The following is a 22,879-nucleotide window of genomic DNA, read 5'->3' as shown; positions in this document are numbered from 1 at the left end:
AGACAGAGATCACTCACTGAACTGAAGCAAATTTCTTCTGTATACAGAACAACTCAGCCCATATTTCAAAATTCTGGCAACATAGTTCTGATAATCAGAATTTTCTGGTTTCTCACTGTGAATAATGAGAAGATCAAGCCCTTTTCCGCGGAGGAGATAGCAATTTTGTAATTTTGTCGACATAGATTTTTGACAGCCATACACAATATTTTAAAGGAAACTAAGGGAATAAGTTGCATCTGTGTTGGCCAAAGAAAGGGTATAGATTGTTTTAATCTTCGTAACTAAGGAAATTTGCATGTCTGACAGGTGGTATAATGAGACCATCTTAGTTGCTGATAACTTTATCTTGAAAAGTGTTCAATTTTTAGCACCTCCAAACATTGACTTCTCATTCAATTTACTCTCGAATTTTAAACACAATCAATAATTTTGGAATATAGTTTTAACAAAGAATCCTAAACTTAAATTGTAAGTTAAAAATTGTTAAAATACTGATAAAATTGAAAAAGCCTACAGCAAAAAAATGTCTGAGTGAACAAATCAAGGGGAATTGTGGGTAGCCTCACTTACTGTGGTCCGTCCAGGAGTCATACAAGTGATTTATATCCAATTTGCTAAATAAGCAATTCGAACCGTTATCCCTACCCTTCGATAGTAAACACTTTTTATACAGTGAACGTTCACCAAAAAGGTCACGGGGGCACAAAGGAAACGAATCCGGTGCCCACGTGTTTTTTAGTGTGGAGTGCTTTCTTATGCAAAGTTTGCCAATCATCGAGATGTAGGCGAAGCTGTCGAAGACTCTGCTACTCAAAATTTCAAAGAGTGAGGCGAACCAGAGTTGACCGTGTTAAAACAGGGCAGAGGTGATCCATATTTATTTAGTTCATTCATCTGAGATCGTGCTTCGATATGCAAATCTGGCTTGCACAATAGACGGTAGAGCTGCTGTCTAGACGGTTACAGTGCACCAATGGTGGTCCCGAATACATTCGCTCAATTGTAGAAGTCACATTTGCTAACTTCCAACTGAAAGAAATCAACTTGACGCCAGACCAACATATCAGTCAGAAGTTCTGCCGCTGTTGTCTCTGAAGACAACATACTTTTAAGCTCTTTTTTCCAAAAATATTGCACAAAAAGACATTAATAATTTGTTAATTTTGTTTAGTGTTCTCCTATGAGTGCCTTCTCGTTCTCTCCCTTCCCCTGGTATCAAAGTGCTATTGTTTCTGGTCCTTTGCTGGAAAACTGAACATATATTGTCTTTTTTTTCAGATTACACCTAGGGGCAAAAAAATGGTTGAAACAGAATCAGAGACTAATTTCTGAATTCCGAAGTCCGAAAAATAACACCACTCTTACTTGTATGCATATTATGTCATGAGTGTATATTGGTAAGAGGTTTACAAATATGACACTGGATTTAAATTTGTAGCCCTAGAATTTGTGCCACATCGTTCCAAAAGCATGTGATCAGCGTAAACTTCAGCTGGACCATCTGGGGATCCCATTAATCTGTCAAAAGTTAAGCTGATTTTTTCAGCTGATCTTTCCACGGCTGAAAAATTCTGGTGAATTCTAGTTAATTGCCGACCAAAACGAAATTTGGTATCCGCATGCCTGAAAAGTAATAACATTCCGTTACACAAAAAATTGACCTAAAATTTGACAATTTTGATTAACCAAATTAACTTCATTCTGTTCCTGCCCCGCCCGGCCCTGACAACAGGTTGGGGCATTCATTGAAAATTGTTTCAAGAATCAAAGAACTTCTTCCTGACATTCATGTGGTTGGATAAATTTGTTGACTCATATATATCAGAGTATACAGTGGTTGCAAGGACAAGAGTAACCCCCAAATTTTCATGAACAAAAAAAAGATCTTCCCAAAGATGTCACAGTGTGTATCAATATTATCGTAATTGACATATAATTTCTCATTTGACATTTGAACTTTCAAAGAATCCTTTTTAACGTAACAAATAATCACTTGGGTGAAATTCTGATATCATATTTGTTGTTCATATTTGCTCTTTCAACGCCCTATTCTCATTACGAACATTTATATCAATTGTCAAACATTAATAAAAGCAGAGATTTTGCTAATTTTGCATTGGGAAAAAAATTATTAATAATTTCCTCATAGACTACAAAGTAAAGCGAATCAACATTTCGATGAAATTCCAAAAACAAATTTCTTGCACCTTTAACCACCTCCATACAAATTTTTGTAAACCTTGACCCCCTCCCCCACTCAAATCATTGATTGTAAAATTTGAACCCCCCCATGGATTTGCGAAAGTCACCCACCCCCATTCCCGATTTAACTGGCACCCCCCCCCCCCCCCGAAAACGAAGGATCCCTAAATACAAGTCAATTTTCGGGCTGATGATATGATGGCTGTAATTTACAATGTAACCATTAGCGTGCAACGCGACATATTTGATGTCTGCTTTGTCTGTGCAGCATGCAACTGCGCATGTCTGCAACAAATTGAAAATAGCATATATATTGCATGTCCTAATTTTAATTTTACGTACAGGTACTGAATAGAGTTATTTGGCTGCAATTCGCTATCCTAGAAATATAATGATGCTTATTCCGAAATCATAACTTGGTCTTGCCGAAGTAAGCCAAGGCCAACTGTTGTCTTGGATACTCGGCTGGACACCTTTTACCAGGCATTTCATTCAGCGAATGATTACTTGGGGCTGGTATGGACATGAAGTTAACCATTTGATAAGATATTTTTACGCACATACTGATCACTTGGTATCGGTACATTGACTTAAATTCATGTTTCAATGTGCCTAATGATTTTCATGTCAACCAGTGCCCTGTTCTTATGCGGAGCCCTCTGTACAATAAATCAACGCAAGCCTTGGAGTTTTGATCAAACATAACAATCAAGTTGCGACATGTGCGTCCAAATGACCTTCAGCTTTACATGTAACAGTGTTTACTCTCTGTAAGCAAACAGAACAGGTCGAGGATACCTTTACAGACATTTGGATAGACTGGCGACAGTCCCTCGTGCCTTCTTTGACCGGACTCACTTTATTAAAGTGCGGTAGCAATCCAACGTAGGCGATCGAGCGCGAAGGCTTGTACCAGCAAATACCGGAAGCTACGCCAATACGCGAAACCAAGCGGTACAAGCGACTGGCGAGAGTCTAACATTTGGACTGCTCACTGTTATCTGTCGACACACTTGGCAAATTGAGCCGCCATAATCTAGGTATGTGGATTCACTTCGTTACCTAAGGGAGCCTTCAGTAATTACAGGGGGGGGTGGGCCGGGGAATTTCGCGAACACCTGTACTGTAAAATGTGACCCTCCCCCCAATCCTCCCGTCTAAAATGTGACCCTCCCCCTTGTCCGACATTCTAAAACTTGACCCTCCCCCCCCCCAACCACTGCGGTATTCTCCCCGGGAATAACTAAAACAGTATCAGCTAATTTACATAACAATTGGTTCAATTGTTATGTTAGGGACAAATTACAGAGGGGAGGGCTGGTGTTTTTGGAGGGACAGTCGCAATTTATCACGCAAGAATTTTTGAAGAGATATGGTATTTCATACAGTTTAGGGAGGGTCACCATATTTTGTGCAACTATAAGAAGGCAAGATGTAGCTGATTTAGTGCTTCATCCAAAAATATCAAATCATAATACATGGAGTCTATCAGACAAATTATTGACAATTTACCCCCACAAAACATGCTATATCTGTATTTTATATGTTTGATAATGTATTTAAATGTACTTTGCTTGAATAGGGAAGTAAAATGAACATTTGTGTACAAGAAATTGATTTCTGAATTTCATCTAAAAAGTTGGTTCACTATCCATGGTGTTTATGATGAAATTATGAATAGTTTTTTCCAATACAAAAATAGGTAAATCTTTGCATTTGTGTACTCTTGATTATTGATATTAATTTTCTTGATTAGACTAGAGTGGTTACAAGTCTATGTTTGTGTAAGAAATTTGATTTTGGAATTTCACCAAATGTCATTCAATACACTATGCATTGGGGTCTATGATGAAACTATGAATAATTTTTTTTCAGTACAAAATTAGATAAATCTGTGCATTTATGTATGCTTGATTATTCACATTATTGTTCTTGATAAGACTAGAGTGGTTACAAGTCCATGGTTGTGCAAGAAATTTGATTTTGGAATTTCACCAAAATGTCGATTCACTATGCATCGGGGTCTATGATGAAACTATGAATAATTTTTTTTTCAGTACAAAATTAGATAAATCTGTGCATTTATGTATGCTTGATTATTCATATTATTGTTCTTGATAAGACTAGAATGGTTACAAGTCCATGGTTGTGCAAGAAATTTGATTTTGGAATTTCACCAAAATGTCGATTCACTATGCAGGGGTCTATGATGAAACTATGAATAATTTTTTTTCAGTACAAAATTAGATAAATTTGTGCATTTATGTATGCTTGATTATTTAGATTATTGTTCTTGATTAGACTAGAGTGGTTACAAGTCTATGGTTGTGTTAGAAATTTGATTTGGAATCTCACCAAATGTCAATTCACTATGCATGGCAGTCTATAAGTGTGTGCGTATTTTGTTGCTGATTTCCTATTCAGGAAATATCACAAGGACAATCAAAGTTTTGGCCATAATATCAGCTTCTGTCAAAAGTGACCCTCCCCCAAGATAGGTTTATAAAAAGTGACCCTCCCCCTTGAACTGTTTTCTAAAAGTGACCCTCCCCCCAATTCCCCCGGCCCCCCCCCCCTGTAATTACTGAAGGCTCCCTAAGGTGTTAGTTATTCATTTTCAGTGGTCAACATGCAGACCAAATGCTACTTCCTTATGCACAATGCTTTAAAAACGTAGACATACTTAAAAAAACCGTCAACAACTTGTTGTAATATGCGATCGCGGTCATCATCACCATTAGTAGCAGACTTACGTTAGAAGATTGTAGTCACAAATGCATGGTCGATATTTGGTTTGAAAATAAAATAGTTGTATTTAGCTGTCATGATTTGCGTGTCAATAGTGTAAGATAACATAATGTTTACAGTTGGTTTGGTCAAGGGGAACTGTATGAGGGTGACGTACAAAATCATAAACATTTAGGGGTTACTCAAAATTTATAAACCAACAGGGGCAATGTAACCAGATCACCAAGGACAGCAGTTTTTAGTATCACATATTACGTAAGATTAATGCCACATTTCCGAATGTTTATGCACGGAGGAGAGGCAATCCGTAACAAATTGCAGCCAACCTCTTTACTACAGTGAGAGTTAATAAAGAAATTTGAAGGTAGATTGTTTGTTCATTATTCTGTTAAGCTAAATTCTACTTCATATTGAAATATACCCCAATGTCTATTCCCTTTTTTCAATATCAACTTATTACTTTGAAATAGGCAGTGAGGTGATTTTGCGTAGCATATGGTGGCCAAACGTGCTGTTCAGTTTAATTATCAGGATGACCTATATGGAAAGACGATTTGCCGGCGCAGCACGCAAATGCACATGTCTGCAACAAATTGAAAATAGGACCAAGACTGCATGTCCTCGTTTTAATTTACGTAGGGCTGATGAATAAATCAGACAGCACTTTTGGCTGTCATCTGCTATCCCAGTATCATTATTTTCATTTCGAAATATAATTTGTCTTGCGAAAGTTGGCCAAAATAAATTGTTGGTTTGGAGACTCGGCTAGACGCCATTTATCATGCAACGGATTGCTCTTTAACACGCATTCACCGTGTGATTACTTGGGGCTGATATATACATATAAGATATTTTCACACACATACTGATCACTTGTTATCGGTATATTTACTTAAATTCATGTTTCGATGTGTCTAACGATTTACTCATCAATCAGTGCCCATTAAAGGCATGGTCAATTCAAACAGATATACATAATTGTTGATGATATCAGAAACTGCAAGGCTTTTCAAATGTTTAACAACTGTTAGTTTTTACTGTTTAGGGGAAAGAGAGCTTTCCAATGGGGCATGACGAAATCCATTTACCTCAGATAAACTTTCTATAAGTCAGGACCATAACATTGTGCACGAAGTTAAGGTGATTCAGAGACAGTTTACTTTTTTATTACAAAGACATTTTATTTTGTGGAGCAGTCATACAATGCATTTCGATAAATATTTGCTTCTGTTACCAACATCTACGAGGATCAAATAGAGGCAATTATCATAGCAACGGTGTCTGTTTTCACGCGGAGCCCTCTGTGTACAATACAATAGAGCCAAGCCTTTGAATTTTGACCAAACGTAAGAGACCGTCTCAGATTGTCGCACAAATTCAAGAAACGAAATTCCTTAGTCTAGATCAATACCCCCTCCCTAAACGAAAATCCAACAGTGCCGAATGTTGATGTCTGTCTTCAGTTACAATGAAGCATTTTGATATAACTTTTGAAGAATGTGTATCCCCGGTCACATTAGATCGTCAAGTAATAGATCAAAAGTAAATACTAACCATAGCATGACACGAACGAGATGGAAACAATTACGGCAAAATTTGTACAAATGTGCAGTTTTTCTTTATTTCTACAAACAATGTAAACAGAACTTGTGATCGCAAACTAAAAGCGCGAGTGAAGTTCACTAATTGAATGGAGGTCAAACCCCTCCCACCGTAAATGAACAAATTTCGCTTTTTTAACTTCTGCGGCTATCTGAGACGGTCCCCTATACTTTAAAAGCAATCTCCATAGCTACGGTGCTGTTCTCATGAGGAGCCCTTTGTTCAATGAAATCGAGCCCAGCCTTTGAATTTTCACCAAACATAACAAACTGCGACATGTGCGTCCAAATGACCTTCAGCTTTAACAGCATTTACTTTCTGTAAGAAAAGAGAAAAATGCAAGGATACCTGTACAGACATCAGGACAACTCACTGTTATCTGTCGACAAACTGGCAGATTGAGCCACCATAAAGTAGTTATGTGGAGTCACTTCGTTATCTAAGGTGTTAGTTATTCACTTTCAGTGGTCGACGTGCAGACCCAATGTTACTTCCTTATACACATCGCACAGTGCTTTAAACCGTAGACATACTTAAAAACAACTGTGAACATCTTGTTTGTAATATACGATCACGGTCAATAATTAAATTATTATTACAAGCCAAACTGTCTCAGCGGCTACCTGGATAGAGCGGCCACCCATCTATAACAACCACTCCATTGCAGTCCTGACCTAATTTCAATGTAATTGTAACTAGATAGAACGGCCACCTGTCAAACGCGGCCAGCGGGGACCTGAAAAAATTTTTGTTCCCTTGTTTTATGATTCCAAGTTTACGTTTGAAATTCAATGAAATTCAATAACATTTTAATGTAATCCGATTGTTTTAATGTTAGTAATAATTATAAAAGATCTAGAACCATTTCATATCATTTCATTACTTTTGTCTCGAAATAATCTAAAAATGTATGAATTTCCGTTAAAAAGCAAACAAGTAGGCCTAGTATCGGGGCAGAAGCTGGAACTGTTGATAAGTTTTTCAATAGTTCTATGCAATATATCAAATACAGTTACTTGCTGTCTCCCTACAGTATGCTGAAACACATATTATTCAGTTTGTCGACAAAAGCCTGCATATAGGAATATTAGGTGATAAATTGAATTAGAGTACGTACTGAAAGTATTTGCCAATGATACAAATGCAGGGTACATATTCACAGGCTGTGTTGGCAAGCTGAATACTGGACAGTTCAACACACTGTAGGAAGTAGAACAAGAATGCAGTTGTATAAACTGAACAAAATCATTGTCAAAATTATCAAAGTTAATACAGCTACTGCCCTGGTACTGCCTACAGGCAGTGTCACTGTTACTGTATACTATAGCAGTAGTGACAGAGATAGCTCTGACTATGAAGTAGCTGAAGAAGAGTTTGGGTAATGTGACACTCATGACGGTGAAACATATTTGTACACAAGATCAGGCCAGAAAGCAACACATGGAAGACCGGGAGACTTGAAAGTTATCAGGGATTTTTGAATTCTAGCATATGAGAATAATCAAATGTCAAATATTAAAGATCTGGGTCACAATGCTTGATTTTCTAAATTTTCATATTCTCATTGTAAAATAACACTAAAAAGTTAAAATGTACAGTAAAGACTCTAATTTAAATGAAAAATGCGTGACGAGATGGAATTATTTTAATTATACCAAATTTATCGTTATTCCACCAAAACTTTCAACGATTAAAACGTTTATTTGATGGAATATTTTATCCTTCCTTATTGGTATTGTCAATTTTGTACAACTTATAACTAGCATTTAATGTAGCCTGGAATTCACAATTTGCATACTCTTTCATGGTCATCATTTTGTGTGCTCTTCAGCAGGTGCTATTGGCATGGCCAGATCGAGTTGGATTAACTTAAGTCTGCTTTGACTGATAAATCAAAAAAGTCCACTGATGTCTTTAAAAGTGGACCAATTTAAGAACTTGCCTTAGGAATATGACTCCACAAGCAGGTAGTGTTGAACATTTCAGAGCAGAACTGCCAAATAGATGTTTATATTTTCTTTGCGTGCATCCCTAATACATATGCAGCTATATGATCAGTGTTAACCCCTGAGCAATTATAGAGTGGTGGCTGCCACTTTTTAATTTTTGGAAAACAATAGAAACTCATTACCATAACAATTACATTTATTGTTATGCAAATTAGTCTCCCCTCTACCAGAAAAATCCTGGTAAGAACAGTGATGATAATGGGGTGGGGGGGGTGGGACTTGATCTGATCTGATAATTTTTAATCATATAGACGGAGGACTTGAAATTTTTTTAGGGTATTGAGGGTGGTTTTAAAAAAAACAAGATTCCAATCACGATTCCTCAAGCCCCTCCCCCAAGCGTTATTGTGAATGCAGCCTTAGTAAGAAAAGTCGCGAGTTGGTCGGTTACTGTCAAAAGGTTTTTGGAGGTGATTGACATTTGTGATAATTTCCAATGATGTAATATACATGTATGATCAGTCGAATGTTCAAACACATACTGATCGATTCTAGCTACCGTCGAGCTACCATCGCTACGAAAATAACGTACACTGACTAAGGCAGACCAATACCATTCTCAGTGACTTTGTGAGGAAAACTGACAAATAAAATTTTTGGAGCATTGTGGTTAACAGCATTAATTTTTCACCTTTTTTAAACACACTATGGGAACATTTGTCAATCTACAGTACATATAAAGGCCACTTTAGCAAAGTCCCTTGACTGGCCACTATATACAGGTTCGACTAAAACCAATGGTTTTATGGTGTTGCACACCCTTCGTGGATTGCAACTGTTAGAAAATCTGGAGACAACAGCCCAAAAAATGTTAACATACTTAAGCAACAACCGTCAGCAACTTGTTTGTAACATACGATCGCGTTCAATAATCAATTTACTATTATTTGCAGACTTACGTTAGGATATTGCAGTCACAAATGCATTGTCAATATATGGTTTGAGAATGAAATAGTTGGATTCAGCAGTCATTATGATTGTAGTGAATATTGACATGATTTTGTGTGTCAATAGTGTAACAATACACATAAAAATATACGGTTGGTAGGGGTAGGGGAATTGTAGAAGCGTCACTCACAAAATAATAACAAGTTAGAGGGAGTAGTGTACATATTGGGGTTCACAATTAAGAGAACACCCCCCTCTCCGCCCATCTAAACTTCCATTTACGTCAGGGGGCTCACAACACGCAATAATCGCATGAGGGACAAAGAAAAAGTTAAATTAGGTGAAGTCGGGGCGCAATTGTGGGAACGCCCTTCTGTGTAAATGTTGGCTTGGCTTTCAGAGCGGGCACACACTAATTAATTTCCCATTGGCCATCACAGCAGCGTTGAGCTCAATTTTCCTATTTTGAAACATTCAGCGGCACTAATCCTCTTGCCAGGTGTTAAGGTCAATGTCAGCTTGACTACTGATGACTTCTTCGTGTAGGCAAGTCCACGGAAATTTTGTGATAGCGATCAAAATAGCGCCCTCAGTGGTGTTTTTTGACAAAATTCAGGCCCATTGTTATGATTTCTATGGGCCTTATAACTCCTCATATTACCACAGGATGCTTCAGCTATTATTCACGCCAGTCTGCTTTTTGATTCAAGCAGAAAAATATCTTTACAGAAATACTTCAATTTAAAGTTCAAACCAATCCGGTTTCAAAATTCAAGGTCCGCACTATTTTTTCCCAAACTACCTTTATGGGTAACGGACCCGGAAGTAAATAAGTGGTCTTTTGTCAATAAAGTGAACCTTAAATTGATAAATGTGCACAATTTCAAAACAAATGAAAGTGCTGGAGAATCTGACTAAAATACTTAGATAAAAGAAACTTTACCATAACACTTTAATTGTTACACCTGCCTCATGACATACACTCATTGACCCTGTAGCAGAAATTTGCGTCACCTTTGTACCAAGCTGAACGGCATAAAAACAAACACCTGGTTCAACTAATTTTGTGTTAGGCCTATTTTCATCAAGTTCTTACAGAAATTTTGAAAAATAAACTTCTCTTTAGAAAAACGCTATGGATGGATTGCACGAATTTTTGCTAAAAAAAGTAATAAAACAATAAAAGTACTGGTTTGACAAATTAAGTTGAATTAGGAAAGTAATTGACAAACAGTTATCCCATACTCCTTTTCCTGACTTAGTCCAATATGGTCGTTATCGGGAATTTGGGCCCAAATTTCATCAAATTGACGTCTGAGGTGGTTTCCACATTCCTTCATATTTCCATATAATGTACGGAGTGATAGAAAGTGCAAAAGGTTGTAATTGTTCAAAAGGTTGTAATTGTTTGACCCTGCCTCTCTAGGCCCTGAGAACAGGTTGGGGCTTTTATTGAAAATTGTGTTAAGAAATACTTCTTCCTGACATTCATTTGGTTGACTAAATTTATTGACTCATATATATCAGAGTTTTTTCGCATGCATGAGACTCTTTAATCCCTTTGTAAAGAGCAAACCTGGCACTTAATACGAGTCAATTCTTTGGCTGATGATTTGATGAGTTAAACTTACAATGTAACCATTAATGTGTGTTAAGACCTCTAAGATGTCTCTGACTGCAAAAGTGTCCCCGTGCTAAATGTCCCTAAAGAAAAGGGGTTAACTCAAGTCTGACAGTACCTAACGTAAACTTAAAAACATGGAGACACCTTTGGAGTCAGATACACCTTTGAGGTCTTCACAAGCTTGAAACGCACTATATCTGATATTTGCTTTGCCGGCACAACATGCAACTGCGCATGTCTGCAACAAATTGAAAATAGCATATCGACTGCTTGTCCTAATTTTAGTTTTACGTAGGGTCGATGAATAAATGAGACAGCACTTTTGGCTATCACCTGCTATCCCAGTATCATAAAGATTATTTCGAAATAATACTTAATTTGCCAAAGTTGGTCAAAGACAACTATTGTCTTGGAGACGCGGCTACACGCCATTTACTATGTAATGGATTGATCTTTATCGTGCATTTCACAGTATGATTACTTGGGTTAGTATATACATGAAATGAGCAATATTAATTTGATAAGATATTTCCACACAGACACAGACACAGACACACATACATACACATACACAGACACACACACATACACATACAAACACTGATCACTTGATATCGGTACATTAACTTAAATTCGAGTGTCAATGTGTCTGATAGTATACTTATCAACCAGTCCTCATTAAAGCTTGGTCAACTCATACAGTTATACATAATGGTCGGTGATATCCGAAACTGGCAGTCTTTTGAAATGTTTAACAACTGTTAGTTTTTACTGTGTAGAAAAAAGAGCTATGCAATTGGGCATGGCGCCCTCGATTAACCCCAGGTAAACATTCTTTTTTTAAGTCAGGACCACAGTATTGTTTAAGAAGGTACGGTGATTCAGAAACAGCTTACTTTTCTATTGCAAAGACATTTTGTTTTGTGTAGCAGTCACACTTCAGTGCATTTCAATAAATCATTGCTTTGTTTACCGACATTTACGAGATTCAAATAAAGGCACTTTCCATAGCTACGGTGTTGTTCTCATGCGGAACCCTTTGTACATTAAATCGAGCCCAGCCTTTGAATTTTGACCAAACATAACAAGTTGCGACATATGCGTCAAAATGGCCAGCTAGTTTTGACAACGTTTACTCTCTGTAAGCAAACAGAAAAATGCAAGGATACCTGTACAGACATTAGGACAACTCACTGTTATCTGAGTGTTGACATCCTTGGCAAATTAAGCCACCGTAAACTAGGTACGTGGAGTCATTTCGTATCTAAGGTGTTAGTTATTCATTTTTAGTGGTGAACGTGCAGACCCAATGCTACTTCCTTATGCACATCGGACAATGCTTTAATGTAGGCATACATAAAAGACAACCGTCAACAACTTGTTTTTAATATACGATCGCGGTCAATAATTAAATCATTACTATCATTTATAGACTTACGTTAGGAGATTTTAGTCACAAATGCATGGTCGATATCTTGTTTGAAAATGAAATAGTTGAATTTAGCACTCAGTATGATTTTGGTGAATATTGACATGATTGTGTGGGTCAATAGTGCAAGATTGAATAAAATAGGCAGTTGGTGGGGGTATGTGAATTTTAGGAGTGTCACTCATAAAATCATAAACAATTAGGGGTTCCTTAAAACCTCTAAACATTCAGGGGCAATGCAAGCACATCACATGTGACAGTTGTTCTAGGTATCACCATATTGCGTTAGAGTTTAATGCTAAATTTTTGAAGGTTTGTGCATGAGGGAGAGACAATCCATAACAAATCGCGGCCAACCTCGTTATTGCAATGCGACGACAATAAATGAATTTGAAAATATATCTTTTGTTCAATATTCTGGTAAGCTAAAATCTATTGCACACTGAAATATATAACTATGCCTATTGTCTGCTTGATTGATTGAACTAATTGAAAGTAGGAAATTCTACTTCTACTGTTTGCTACAGACTCCCCCAGGCCCTGACAACAGGTTGGGAATTTGGTTGATTTTTTTTCAAGAAGCAAAACATTCACCCGGGCATTCATTTGTTTTGACAAAGTTATTTGCTCATCTGATAGAGTGAAAATTTTTGTATGCGCGACGCTTTTTATAACCTTTTTTTCAAGTGCAAACTTCGCACCAAATACGAGTCTATTTGCCCGTAGTTAACTGGATGAATGTAACTCACAATATAGCTTTATTATTTTTTCAGCGTAAAATGAGAGTGGGGTTACATCGGTTGCTTTGTCCAGGTCCCTTGTCTAACATACATATCGGTTTCTTTCTCAGTTTCATGTAACCTCTAATCTTAAATATCATAAGCTTTCCCTACTTAACCAGTAAAAATCCATCCGGTCCAGCTTATGGTGTATACATTTCACAACTCCCTGGATACTATAGAGCTTGTAATTCATATGAAGACCTTTAAGTGAGACATAGCATTTTGGCCTTAAAGCGGCAGTTCTCTGTCCCTGGTTCTCGCATTAGTCCTTGTTGACATTGAGTATGTACATGGTGTTAGCCTTTGGTTTCCATAAAAATTTTTATCAAGTCGACCCATTTACTTTTCGATAAAGCTGATAAATGATCTGCCCCTTTAAAGCTATTAAGACAGGGATTTTCACAAAGTAGGTTTGCTGGATCATATAAGAAGTTCAATATTTGGAGTGTCCGTGTTTTTTGTCATTCTACATCAGGGTATCAGCTGAAACAATCTACGGTGACTGCGACATGAAAACTCGGCGTAAATTAGTTGTGTTTTGCTTTTGTGCTGGCGGATTCGCCTTTTTGCTGATCACACTCCTTTCAAATGGTTCAATACTGGGTGTTTGGAAGTTGACGTCATGGACTCGATCAGGAAATGGACTGTCCTGCTATCGCCAGCTACAGAGCATCAATGGAACAGCCGCTGTGAAAGAGAACAAACTACAGGACTGCTTCACAGGAAAACCTGAGAGAACTGTTTCTGTTATGGACATATTTCGCAGTATTCATACAAATTGGAGCTTCAATACTGAAGAAGCAAGTAAAGTGAGGTATGGGAGCAGTTGTGGTGAAGCTTATTTCACAGCTCATGTGTTACATTTTTAAAAGTCAAATTAGGACTTAACTAAATGTGATACTGAATGTATTTCAACACAAGCTGTAAACATAATTGTCGACCAGTCAAGTAGAATTTTTTATTCGACTTCAGTTAATGATGGGGCAAACTGGAAGAGCCATCGCTTGAGGGCACTGCCCACGCTCCATAAGAAGAGAGTGTTGCGGTCTGGTCCCCTGCCCCATTTCTACCGTTGGCTGCGCTGCCCAAGAAAATAGGGTCAGGTATGGGCTAATGTAACCATGGCTGTCATTGATCAATAGGAACGAGTGCAGTGAATGCATAAAATATATTTCCGACCAACTTCGAACTTAGATTTCGCTTGTCCATGGAGGTAATTTATACCTCTATGGTGTACTGAACGAAGCATGTCTTGTCGACACTGAATGGAAAACGGAAAATCACCCATTTTATATTTAGGCCAAAGAAAAAAAATTGTGCTGTTCCAATAACCCGACCTACCCTATTTTTTGCCTGCCGACCCTAAACTTTTTAGAGCTACGTAAATACAGAAGTAAAAGAAGAAAGAAAAACCCAGAAAATCACTTGTTCGTTACCTAGCATTCGATTTTTGCTTGAACGAGGACGTATTTTATGTTTTTATTCCTTCTATATGTATGATACGTTTTTCTGGAAATGATGTGGCCAGTGTTTGATCGCCCTGAACCCCTGAAAAGTGAATATTAAAATATTTCGGGAAAAAAATCCCTGCCGACCTACCTACCTACCCTAGTTTTGAAAACCATGCTATCGGAACAGCACAATTTATTTTTCGGCCTTACTACCGTACTAGCTGCAATAATTGTAGCCTTGGTTGGCCGGGGGCTTGGGCTTCCGTCGTACGGCCCTGGCTGTGCCTCAACAGAGCCGCACGACTGAAGCAAAGCGCCATGGCCAACCAAGGCTACAATTATTGGAGCTACTGCCGTACATGCGAAAGGAGGTATCGTCTCTCACGTCTGAGGCTAAACCAAGAACGATGATCGTCACTTTACCATAAAATACCATCATAGAAGAACAGTGTCAGAGACTTAAAAGTGAAGCCGTGCAAATAACTTCAACGTCCGTTGTTTCGTCGTCTTATTGCCAGGCTCGCCACTATCCATATGTGCTGATCACATATCTTGTCTGGTAACTGTGCTCATTAATATGCAGTCAAAATTCTGACGAAAATGGCGGCCAATATCTCAGCCCCTAGCAGACCCTAATTTTATGAGCAGCACAGCTAGTGGTAGAAATGCATGGGGAAGGGGACCAGACAACATTGGGGCGCCACATTGAAATGAAACGTACCTATTCAAACAGTTTGTGTCATCCATCTGACAACATCGAACTAAATGTCCGTTACTGTAGCAATGCATTCTGTTTTATTCAAAATGGTTGGGAAGTTCAAAATCAAGTGAAATCTGCTAAATATTTACTCTGTTGTATCACAAATAAAAGTTTAAAGGCATTATCATCTATGACGTCGGATTGTATCTTAGAACGTTGATATTTTAAATTCAAAAATATGCCTCTAAGGACAAATGTTAACTGTTGTTTTTCCTTAATGACTCATATCATATTTAATTACAGATCTGAGCTGGAAGAGTCTTGTCAAACATCGAACCTCTTCATTACAACACAGGAGAATGTAAAATACCATGGTACAATAAGATATGAAGGCGAGAGGTTTTGGTGGGCGTTTGTGACGTCAGACGTGTACAACAGATTGCCAAAGGTAATGTTACGTGACACGCACTGCTTATCATAGGGTAAATATACACTCTTAATATTTCACACAGGTTTTGTCAAAATTAAGGTAATATGCACCTCGAAAGTGAAAGACTTAAACTTTTGCTCAAATTTTCCTCAGTGAAACTTTTAACCATTCTCTTACCAAAGCAAGAATAAAAATCAGGGGTCACCATGCAAACTTTGGTACTAGAGAGACAAATAACTTGCGATTTCCCGATATTTGAAATTCAAAATGGCCGCCATCCCTGTGTTAACTCTATAAGAAAAATAAATTTTCGATTTCGAAAAACTAAGACGGGGAAAGCCTTTCTCTCGCCAAGAGCTTCAAAATGAGCCCCCACAAGTGGTAGGTCAGAAGAAAATTGATAAAATTTGAAGGCCCAAATTTCTGTCACCGAGGTGCGTACTACCTTAAGTGACTCAGGTTATGCGCAAAAGGAAGCACAATATTTCCCACATGGCATCGAGATATCTACAACATACACAAACATGTTTTATTAGACTTTCTTGCTACTAATATGCACATGAATGATGGTGATTGTTTCTGAATTGCATTTCAAACCTATTATTTTTCTTCTTTATTTCGAGAACGTGCTCAGAAAACCAAAGAAAGTAAAAATGCTGGATTATCTCTTCACATAGAACACAAGTAACAAATAAGTTTAAAAAACAGTCTGAAAAAATCTAGCGCCAAAAGTTGCGATGTCGAATTACATCAAAGGATAAAGCTGCTTCGATCAGGCGATTTTTGGCTTTCAATCAATAGAACGTAGAAATTAGAACGGGCTATCCGTTGTTTCCTTTGAAATGTCAGTTAGTATTTGAAACACCTTCACTACCAACACACATAAAAATCTTGTCTGCACTGACAAGCATGTCATTGTTTATATTGACCCTGGAAATACCAACCATAACATGGGGTTCATTACTATTGTCAGTAACGGATGACATTACACTTGCAAAAGGGTCATGCCACCTTTTAGCGATATTTTAGTGGCAATTACATCCACCAACAGATGACAAGTGAGGGAGCTTCGGATTTCTTATATCCACTCCTCTCCTAAGTTGCTTTGTGTTTCTATTTGAAAGATGCTCAGCAAAGGCATCAGTCCGCAGTTGCTCATCATTCCCTTTACAAATCCTCAAAAATTACTTAATTTAGAACGTGTTATTTCTTAAGATCGACAAGTAGCCCTTGGCGAGGGCTGTCATTTTCTCTCTATAGAAGTAGAGCATCTCGAAACATGAATTGACATGTGAGAATTACGCTTCACTCATTGCGAAATACTTTGTTAAACAGGAACTTCCTCTATAAAAGCAGGATTATCGTAAGTCTATGCAAATGTAAAATAGCCACGCTACTGTTCGGACGTGCCATGTTTGGTCCTAGAATCCCATAATTTTGCAATGTTTCAGGCGTTCGTTGTCACTGAATCTTGCATATGATGTCGGTTCCTGCATATGATGTCGGTGAATATATGGCGACTACTCTTGAGTCGAAAATAAAAGAAATGTAGATTCTGGGTAGAGACTTAGAATGTGTTTGCGTAGGGTCTCTCTACAATCCACCTTACATGGACTAGGCCATTTTTCTTTTTCAAATACCGCATTATTTATCGTTAATAACAAATTCTTGGATTGTCTTAAGTCAGGAAACCCTATTCATTGTTAATATCAGGATGGTTTTAAACAAACGCCATTGACTTCATCCTAGCATATATTAAAGGTGTTAGTAATTTTGTAGAATGACGCATTTTCTTACCTCTGATTTTATCGTACTCTCCATTTCACATTCGGGCCTCTTGTGTATGATGTGTATATCTGATGAAAGACAAGCTTTGGATGCCAAAGGGTTGGTCTTTAGTGCCATTAATCAGCAATAGAACATTTTTTGTTGTAAAATGATTGGATGATCTTTGACTCATTACTGCTGGTCTCAACATCTGTAACGGATGAAGACTTAGTATATGTAGTATAAGGTATTTACTGCATGTTTAGTAATATTTACTTGTACATGTTATGTTTTGCATCGATGCCACCTCATGAATGGGGCTAGCTCTAGATAAAATTGAGCCATTCTAATGATACTTTCATACTTGATTGATATGATATTCTAATGATATACTTATTATATGCTTGAATTACTGTGCACTGTAATCAAAATAATTGATAATTGTCGTGAGATATATTTGCATGTTGTGGGAAAAGACCGTGTAAAAAAGAAAAAATTGATACATGTACTGAAAATACCGTTGTGTTTTCAATTCTCCAGAAAGTACCATACAAGAAAGGAAAGTTTAAGAAATGTAGTGTGGTTGGCAATGGTGGGATTCTGTTGGGCAGCAAATGTGGCAAGTTCATAGATGCAGCAGACTTTGTAATCAGGTATTTATATTTTGCTACACGTCCACTTCATTCTTCATTCATTCACATTCGCGTTTGATATTGTTTGTTACATATTTTGCAATTTGTGACTTTACCTCATCACAGGGGTTTTCAAAAAATATATATATTAAAAATAGTTTCAAGTTTCAAGGCTTTGTATTTCCATAGACCCTCGACTTAAGGTCTATGGTACTGTTTATGTGAAATACCTGTTTGACAGAATAATGTTATCATGTAATTTAAAGGGTCCTAACTTGCGTTTATAATCAAGGGATATTCTAAATGTGTGCATTTTGATGCATTAGTGATGACGCCCTTTTACATTATGATTAGTCGAGATTGGGATTATGATCTTGTACTTATAATCAAAAGCATTGTCAATCAATCAAAAACACTGCATCACCCTATTTAGATATATATTGTTGGTCAGAAATACAAAAACCTTTGTTCTCGGTTTAAAGAGTAAAAGGAGACGGAAAATAGCGAATGCTAGTCAAGCTCGTTTCTCCCTTATAGGTGTATTACAAAGGTGTCAAAAGTGACTTAACCCTCTATAATAATATTTTATAGGGCTCAGCCCTTGTTGTCACGTCAGGGGTTAAGATTAGAAATGTCATTCGTATTGATTCATGATTAGTTATCAGTCCGGGTCATTTCCAAAATTGGCGACTCAATATGATAATGTATTCCTGCTTTTAGCCAATCATCGACTAAATTACATCAAGAAAAAAGTACTGGTCATGCCAGGTCACAAATTACGCTCCAAGTGTGATCGACAGTTTTGGACCGCTTATTAGGCCTCAGTCTTATGAATTCCGACGAATTTCGACTGTCAACATAACCCATGTGTTCTGCAGAAGGTCATGTCCAACAACAAGTCCGATGTAGTGAAAGCATTCGAAATATTTACGATTCATTTCTACCCCAGTTTATCGATTTCGCTCAAGTACCGACAATAATTTGTAGATGATGGTCATCTCTATTACAAATACTGTTTTCAAGGTTATTTGTGTAGGTACGCGTATGGCGTTTCGCAAGAAGTAAGATCGATGATAGGTCTTTAAAATGATACCTATGTTGTATTTGTCCTAAGAAGACTGAAAATGGTACAGGATTTTGAAAATGTGTGTTGACAGAGTGGCCACAAACTGATCGACATTATGACAGAATGGGTAGAATTTTTGATCGCTGCCATCTTTGATACAAATGGAGTTTTCTGAATGATCTGTGAAGGTACACGATTTATAATTTGCTGTCTGAACCAGACTAAACATGGGGCCCGGGGGCACCGACGTCCTTTGTACCTCCTTATTGTTTATTATTTGCCATAAATGTGAAATTTGGCAAAAAGTCAAATTGTTCGGACATAAATGAAAGTTATTTGAACTGGTTGGTTACTGCTCCAGCATAAGTTCAAGTGTGGATTCTAAGTATCAACAACCCTGATATGAAAGTGAATTAAGAATTAGAGATGGGACTCAATAGGATCAACAATATCTAAAACAGGAAACGATGAACTTATATAATACAGAAGGGGAGAAAATTTAGCCAATGGCTAATCTAAACCAAATTACTTAAACTGGACTGTTGGCATTGATTACACATGTATTTATTGTCCATCATATAGAAAATAAATTTGGGCCATTGACTAAAAAAACATTTGCTTGTTACACTCACCACACTTGTACTTAGTATTTGGAGTATACACCTATCTGGAGTATACACCTATCTACAATACAATGATAAAAAGTTTGGACTTTGTAGGTCAACAGTGCATCTTTAATGTGTGAGACTAAATAAGCTTACCCCTCAAGTATGTATAGGCCAAAGACAATATTTAATTTTGAATTATGTAGTGCAGGGAAGGACATACAATATGGTGAAAAGCAAATTAAATATAAAAACTGAATATACAATTATATGGAAATGTTGTTTTACAGTCCTGAGTATCTGGTGTGTGCCGAGAGACAAATATTAAAATTGGACAGTATCATCCTGACCACAGTTTGTCTGACTGGTTGTTTCCTTCTGATTTTCTGACACGGTGATAGGTACAAAATATTATGCTATTCACGATAGTTATACAACATAGCTTGCATTTTGTTCACAGTAGAACTGAGTTTTACATGTAAGATAACTTTCTCGTAAACTGTAAATTCTGGCTTCTGGCAGCTCAAACGTCGCAATACTACATTTTTTGATATGATATGGAGTGACTTCCACACATATGCAATATGCACTGACAGTCGATATATTCATAGTAAGTAAGAGTCTACTACATTCAAGCATAGTGATGTTGACAACTACATGCATGCCAGTGCACGATTTCAAAGTAGCAAGGATGAAATTCTAATGGTCTTTTAGTGGAAATATAGGTATTAAACGACAGTGAAACAAACAACATTAGTTATCGTGACCTTGCTGAAGTGCAATCTCGGATCATGTATGATCTGATGATCATGTCAAATTTATACCATGTCGGATTATGCCGTGAATCTGAAGTGCGCGTACTTCCTTAGTTAATCGGTCAACATCCCTGCGTACGATGCTGTGTGTTCCGCTACAGCTAATCGCCCCGCTCACCCTACGTACGGGTCTTTGCAGGGCTGTGGTGAGCGGGGCGATTAGCTGTAGCGGAACACACAGCATCGTACGCAGGGCTAGGTCAATATAAGCATGCACACACTGTCTTTAGCGATCGGAGTCAACAATGATGTCAAAATCAATGCACAACTGTCGAAATTACCCAAAATAAGCAACAGAAAACTAAAAGTTATCGCTATGTCAAAAGGACAGTACATCAACATAAAACGACGCTAGTTTGTTATGACATGGAGGTAGAAGGACAGAGCGTTCCCTCGCTCTCACCCAGCTATTAGTAAGGGCCGCCGGTGGGATTGCCTCGCTGAAGCAATGGTACTGGGGAGTACCGAGTACGGAGGCCATCATTCTTCAGTCTATCGAAGGAGCGTTTCGTGACAAAAAATACATGACAGCAACAAAAGTACCATCACATATTTACAAAACATCATCAAATACACGCTAAGAACCCAAAAAAACGTCAAGATTCGCACCAGACGCGAGAAACAAGATGGCGTCGGTTTGATTTTTCCTTGCAAAACAATGCTAACTTGTTATATGCGCATGCGCATATTAAGGGGAGACCCATTTGATTTCGGGGGGGTATGCAGGAAGTGGGTATGGGAACTTTTTTTTGTCAGAGAGACAGCATTTTTTTTTTTTCTACTGTCAGACCTGCATCAATTTTTTTTTCAAATGGAGTAGCAGTGAATTTTCAAATTTAAGCCACTGTTTCACATATCACAGGATGGTTTTATGTATTCATTTTACATTCCAACAAATGAAAACAAAATGGAAAGTCTAGTATATATACAACTTTCAATTGTAGAACACTTTTTTGGCAAATCAACTGTGATCAGTACTATACCTGCTTTTCTTTAAAATAGTCAATTCCTTTTAAGTTTTCAGGGGGGGGGGGGATGTTATCTTTTGTGGTCAGAGAAACAAGGCTCACACATTGTATTTCTTTATATTTGTTGTTCCTCAATTTTTCATAGTCAACTTGTAATCTTTCTAACATATTTATATTGAGAGAATAATGTATTGGTTTTAACACTAGTTTATTGACTCCTGTCTTGTGTTTTTAATTTTCACAATTTACAGAAGTCAAATAGTCCCATCTAGATATTGCCTATACCATTGAGATATTGCAACAGAAATCCTGAAATATGATTTCTTGGGTCAGAAAAGGGAAGGGAAACATCGAGTGCACTGAGGTGTAAAGTAGTGAATGCTTATATCGTAAGCGCTGGAAAAAAAACACATAAGAATTGCTTGTGGTAAAAACATTTGCGCTGCCTATGGCAGCATGCCAGCAAAGAATACATGAGGATGAAGTTTCCAAAATTTTGCTCTTTTCAACTGCATTGTGACAATTCCTTTTTTATTTCTGTCTGTTATGAGAATTTTTTTTTTTCAAGCCATTACAGGCTTAATTTTTTCTTTTATTTCACCTGGTGACATTTTTTTTCTCAAAATCCTCCATACCCCCCCCCCGGAAATCATGTGGTTCTCCCCTAAGTGAGCCCCTGACCTATACGGGCCAGTGGATTGCTTTCTCAGTAGAACTGATATGCCTGCCGGTACCGGTGTTTATCGCCTACGGAGGCCATCATTCTTCAGTCGATCAAAGGCGCCTTTCGTACCAAAAAATACATGACAGCCGCAAAAGTGCATCACTGTCAACTTCATAACTATAGAATATATTGAAATACACAGTGAAACGTTCACGACGTAAAAAAAGTAACGCAGAACGAGAAACAAGATGGCGTCCGATTCGATTCTTCAACTCAGAATTGTCCTAGAGTTGTGCGCATGCGCAGACGGTAGCTTTAACGAAAGCGAGGCAAAATCAAGTAAATATAAAATAAAAATGGATAAAAATATTGTTTAAAAATAATACAAGGCATGTATCACCAAATTTTGAACATTTCTGACGGCATTGCAACTATACGAACACCCATGCCAAATATCACAATAATCAAATCAGTGGTTTTGAGGAAAAATTGAA

General features: G+C 37.5%; 1 protein-coding gene across 2 annotated transcripts in view; it reads left to right on the top strand.

Moving 5' to 3' along the window:
- Positions 1 to 3,111: 3,111 nt before the first annotated feature.
- Positions 3,112 to 22,879, top strand: part of LOC139124502 (alpha-2,8-sialyltransferase 8E-like) — a 32,271-nt gene continuing 12,503 nt past the window's right edge. Inside the window, exons 1-4 of one of the 2 annotated variants that reach the window (XM_070690639.1) lie at positions 3,112 to 3,245; positions 13,763 to 14,101; positions 15,742 to 15,886; positions 18,176 to 18,288. In XM_070690639.1, the coding sequence (XP_070546740.1) occupies positions 13,797 to 14,101; positions 15,742 to 15,886; positions 18,176 to 18,288 (563 nt within the window). In that variant the 5' untranslated portion in view covers positions 3,112 to 3,245; positions 13,763 to 13,796. Of the gene's footprint in view, positions 3,246 to 12,129; positions 12,320 to 13,762; positions 14,102 to 15,741; positions 15,887 to 18,175; positions 18,289 to 22,879 lie in introns of those variants that run through there. The other variant, XM_070690638.1, reaches the window with a different exon arrangement.

Source organism: Ptychodera flava, assembly GCF_041260155.1.
Source record: "Ptychodera flava strain L36383 chromosome 23 unlocalized genomic scaffold, AS_Pfla_20210202 Scaffold_24__1_contigs__length_23054250_pilon, whole genome shotgun sequence".
Classification (NCBI taxonomy): Eukaryota; Metazoa; Hemichordata; class Enteropneusta; family Ptychoderidae; genus Ptychodera; species Ptychodera flava.
Note: the sequence above shows the minus strand (reverse complement) of the source record. Positions and strands in the feature narration are given on the sequence as shown.